At 45.2% G+C, this 5,402-nt stretch overlaps 1 protein-coding gene across 1 annotated transcript; it reads right to left on the reverse strand.

Moving 5' to 3' along the window:
• Positions 1-1,818: 1,818 nt before the first annotated feature.
• On the reverse strand, positions 1,819-4,830 carry FITM1 (fat storage inducing transmembrane protein 1). The gene is made up of 2 exons (XM_070954483.1): positions 4,127-4,830; positions 1,819-2,504 (listed from the first exon to the last, which is right to left on the reverse strand). The coding sequence occupies exons 1-2, from the start codon at positions 4,369-4,371 to the stop codon at positions 1,886-1,888; spliced, it is 864 nt and encodes a 287-aa protein (XP_070810584.1). The 5' UTR covers positions 4,372-4,830; the 3' UTR covers positions 1,819-1,885.
• Positions 4,831-5,402: the final 572 nt, after the last annotated feature.

Below are 5,402 nucleotides of genomic sequence, written 5' to 3' on the forward strand. Positions count from 1 at the left end.
TAGATAGATAGATAGATAGACAGATAGAAAAATGTAGATATAGAATAGACAGATGGTAGGGAGGGAGGTAGAGATAGATAGATAGATGATAGATAGGTAGAAAAATGTAGATATAGAATACATAGATGATAGGTAGGTAGGTAGGTAGGTAGGTAGATAGAAAAATGTAGATAGATGTAAAAAGATAGGTAGGTAGAAAAATGTAGATAGATATAGAATAAAGATGATAGGTAAGTAGGTAGGTAGGTCAAAAAATGTAGATATAGAATACATAGATGATAGGTAGGTAGATAGAAAAATGTAGATAGATATAGAATAAAGATGATAGGTAAGTAGGTAGGTAGGTAGAAAAATGTAGATATAGAATACATAGATGATAGGTAGGTAGATAGAAAAATGCAGATAGATATAGAATAAAGATGATAGGTAAATAGGTAGGTAGGTAGAAAAATGTAGATATAGAATACATAGATGATAGGTAGGTAGATAGAAAAATGCAGATAGATATAGAATAAAGATGATAGGTAAGTAGGTAAGTAGGTAGAAATATGTAGATATAGAATAGATGGATGGTAGGTAGGTAGATAGGTAGATAGAAAAATGTAGATATAGAAAGATAGGTAGGTAGGTAGGTAGCGATAGATAGACCGACAGATAGAAAAATGTATATAGAATAGATAGATAGGTAGGTAAGTAGATAGAAAAATGTAGATAGATAATAGAATAGATAGATGTAGGTAGGTAGGTAGATTAGAGAGAGAGAGAAATGTAGATAGATATAGAATAGATGATAGGTAGGTAGGTATAGATAGATAGAGAGGAAAAAGGAAAGGAAAAGATAGAAAGAAAAGAAAAGAAAGAAGTCTGGAGACAGACAGACCAACAGAATTATATTTCTGTCTGTCTGTCTTTGCCAAGAGAAATGAACAATATCATAAGGAAATGCAGAAAAATCTTCTTCGCCTAGACTTGTTCCCAGTGCATTTTGTCCCAACTCCTTAGCCAGCTCGGAAACCAAGTTTGGAGAAAAAAATATATATATTCCCCACCTATCATCTTTTCTTCACCTCCCCATCATCTTCATCGCTGCCACCGTTACCTTCTCACTCAAGTGTTTCTCAACCCTGGCCCCTTTAAGACCGGTGGACTTCAACTCCCAGAATTCCCCATTCCTCAAAAAAAAAAAAAAAAAACCCCACCCCACCTCTTCCACTTTGGAATTCTGGGAGTTGAAGTCCGCCCATCTTAAAGCAGTCCAGGTTGAGAAAGCGTGTTCTTAGTGGTAGCTGTAAAAGTTCACTTTATTTATTTATTTATTTATTTATTTATTTATTTATTTATTTATTTATTTATTTATTCAATTTATATACCGCCCTTCTCCTAGTGGACTCAGGGCGGTGCACAGCCAAAACTAAAATACATAACAATACAAAATTTAAAATTAATTAAAAGAATTATATACTTTGGCCCGAATTAAAACAGTGCGAATTAAAACCCATTAACAAATTAAAACTAAACAATTAATAACCATTTAAAAACTAAAAAAGGGGGGGCGGGGTTCACGCCAGCCCTGCTTGCTGGAAAAAAAGAGTTTTCAGGGCACGGCGAAAGACCCGGAGATCCGATATCCTTCTTATCTCCGGGGGCAAATCGTTTAATTACTTTACTTAATAAAATAATAAAAAAAAAACTTAATAATAAAAACATTTGACAGACTCGGGGCTGCGTACCCCTTTTTCGTGAACTGGCCCAGCTGAGACCTCTACTTCTTCGGATCCCACCCACCCACCCACCCCCCATAAACCACAAAGCAAGCTTTGGAAAGAGTCCTCTCTTTATTTGGGCCAACTGACGGAGCCCCCCCCCCGACTTTCGGCAGACGTGTTCAGTTCTGCCTCGTGGCTTCTTTCGGGGTTCCCCGGAGAAAGAGGCCGGCGCCGGGTCTCCCCGGGGAACACGGGCAGCGGTACCAGCACCGGTAGGTGAGAAACCAGCACAGGGTGGCGATGGCGGCTCCCACGACTTTGTGGCTGTAGTCGTACAGGTAAACCACCGTGCACGCCAGCAGGAAGTTCCAGAGGAGGAGGAGGAGGACGTTAAGCAGGAAAATGAGGCGCAGCGGCACTCCGGCGGGGTGACCCTGCGCCAGGTAACGCCGGAAGATGGCCGTCTCTTCCACCATCAGCAGGCAACAAAAGGTGAGCAGGAAAGTATGATCCGAGACATCGTAGCCGTGCCATTTGTGGCCTTTGTGGAGACACGTCCACTTGTCCGGTAGGCCGTTGACCAGGATCCCTTCCGGTACGGGGTCGAAGCAGTAGCCGGTTAGGTTCTCGATCAACAGGAAGGCTTCGGTGGCGCCTAGCCAGAGGCCGGCGCCCACCGCCAAGCGGGCCAGGTGACGGAAGGTGAGCAGGATCTGGTGCGTGGCCAGGTAGACGACCGGGAGGATGAAACCGCCGAGGAAAATGCAGGTCCAGCCCCACGCAGATCGGACAAATTTTCTGGGGTGGGGAAGAAAAAAAAGAGTGGGGGGGGGGCAGGATGACAATCAGAGATCAGAACGGAGCCAGGATGATCGAGACGAAAACAAGCCAGGATCTGCGCAAGCTAAGATGGCCACGTTCCCCCTAGATACTTCATTCCTGGTTGCAGGTTAAGGCTCTGCGAATTTACAGGTAGTCCCGGACTTAACGATCACAATCGAGTCCCGAAATTTCCAACAACTGCAGTTAAGTTAGTAACGCCGTCGTTAAGCGAATCCGGCTTCCCCCGTGGACTTTGCTGGTCGAGACGGTCGCAAAACGGGGATCACGTGAGCCCGGGATGCGGCGACCGTCATCAATATGAATCGGTTGCCAAGCGGCTGAATTTGGATCATGTGACTCCAGGGATGCAGCAACCGTTGTTAAGTGTGAAAAACAGTCCCGTTGTTCACTTTGAACGGTCGCTAGATGAAGCGTTGTAAGTCGAGGACTACCTGTATCGATTTTTTCCTTTCATTCAATTTATGACAATGCGGCCAGGTGAAAGAATGGCGAGGCTTCACACCAACCAGAGAATGGATTAACAGAAAGATATGAATGTTGAAATCAAGGGCACCTAGTCCTCGACTTACGACGGGTCGCTTCGCGACTATTTGAAGTTTCAGGACTACTTATGATCCGGTTTCAAAATCCCGATGGCCGGCCTCTCCCGTCCCAGCAACTGGTCTGCATTAACGGCCTTTTGCGGTGTCCCATATTCACCTGATTTATAACGTTTTGCTGGAAGCTGGTGGTTCCAACACAAAACACCCCATTGTGGATAATAGATTTGTTTAACGACCGCCGTAAAAGAAAAGGTGGTAAAATCAAAAGTCACTTCATTGACTTGGGTGGCCATGGAAACTGAAGGAATATTTTTTTAAAAAAAAATCAGGTCATTCTGTGACCCGCTTAACAACCGGCACAACTTACAACCGTATTTCGGGGCTCAATTACAGTCCTAAATCGAGGACTACTTGTTCTATCTGTTATATGAGACTGTTAAAGCTGGAAGAATGGACTACAGGTAGTCCTCAAGTCACGATTGAGCCTCAAATCCCTGTTGTCAAGTGAAATATTTATGTGGGTTTTGCTCCGTTTTATGACGGTTGTTAAGTGAATCACTGCAGTTGTTAAGTCAGTTACACAGGTTAAGTGAATCTGGCTTCTGCATTGACTTTGTCAGGAGGTCACAAAAGGGGGACGCTATAGCCGTCATCACAGGCCACAGGCTCGCTGACGGGCCACAACAGTGACCAGGTGGAACACTGCAACGGTCGTAAGTGTGAAAAAGTCCCTTTTTTTTCAGCAATCTCGTAACTTTGGTCACTGAATAAATTGTTGTAAGTCGAGGACTAGCTGTAACCTTGGGTGACCTTGTGCAACGGAGATTTCGATGTTAAAAAGACATTTGCAAGCTTTTAATTGTAATTTTTTTTTTTTTGAACGGGGAGGCCACCGAGATAGGCAGTTACAGAAAATCGAATCGATAAAATTTAATCAAATAAATTTAATTGCATTATTTCCTCCAAGCTGATCGCTGCCCCCCCCGTCCCGCTCGCCAACCCGCCCAACCCAACACACACACAGCAATCACTCACATGTTAAAGAAGTTGTGATGATTGGCAAAGATAGCCCGGGGATTGACGTAGAACTGAAGCAGGGGTCCAAAAATGACCACGGACGCCAGCCACAGGTGGTAAGCGCGACGGAGGCCCGGCACCCCGAGAAGCCAAGCGTACTGGTTGCTCCAGAAAACCACCAGCGCCTGGCCCAGGGCTTGGGCCCACCCCGCGCCTGTGGCCAGCAGCGCGAAGGGCCTTTTGGCGACCCGTCCTTCTGCCATCCCCTCCCCTCGGATCAGCCCACCTGAAGGAAGTCCCGGTGGCGGCGACGGTGAGGAACGAAGGAGAAAAGAGAAAAGTCGACGAGAAAGAGAGGAGAGAGGGGGGGAAACCCATCACATTAAAAATGACACCAGGCGACAGCTGCGGGCACGTCAACCGAGCTGGGCTCGAACAGCCGATCGAAGGACAGAAGGGCATAAAGGATTAGGGGACCGGCTGTCCTTTACAGCCTTCAGAGGGTGGAAATCAAGGATTGGTTGGCAATGATCTCGAAGAGAAACAAACAAACAAACAAAAAAAGACTTCGACCTGAAGTTTTGCTCTTTGGATGAACTCTTTGGGACTCGCTTATAAAAAGAAGAAAATAGCAATTTGGTCTCTCCCTTTGAGATCAGGCGTCCTTCTCAAGTTCCCTATAATTGCTTTCTTATCTCCTTCTCTCCCTCCACTCCTCTCTTTTCTCTGTTTCCCCCCCCCCACCCTGACCAAATTTTAATTTATTCCCCGACAGAGATTGGAAGTTGAGACAAAATCGGGATAAAGTTGGAAGGGGCCTTGTAGGTCATCTAGTCCAACCCACTGCCCAAGCTGCTTCTTCTTGCGCCATATCCGTCATCGGATGTTGGCGATCCAATTTTTATCAACAGCTGCACGAAAAAAATCCGATGACGGGGTTGGACTAGATGACCTACAAGGTCCCTTCCAACTCTATTCTGATTGATTTTTGTCCAAACCAGTCCCTTAAGATTTTGAAGCCCTGATATCCTTCTTCTGCCTGGACCTTGTTTGCCTTCAATCTTTCCCTGGAGAATTAAGTGAAGGATGCCGTATTTTTTTCGGCATCTTCAATCTTGCTGCCCAAGCAGGAATCCCTATATACTTATTCCAGACAAATGGTTCTTCTTAAAAAACCTCTTAAAAAAGCTTCTGGTGGCAAGCAGTTCCGCCGGTTAATTGTTCTCTCCGTCGGGAAACGTCTCCTAGGTTGAATCTCTCCTTGATCGGCGGAGCGGAAATGCAAACCAAAATC

Source organism: Pituophis catenifer, unplaced genomic scaffold (genome assembly GCF_029215685.1).
Source record: "Pituophis catenifer annectens isolate HBS135680 unplaced genomic scaffold, rPitCat1.0.hap2 SCAF_15, whole genome shotgun sequence".
Lineage (NCBI taxonomy): Eukaryota > Metazoa > Chordata > Lepidosauria > Squamata > Colubridae > Pituophis > Pituophis catenifer.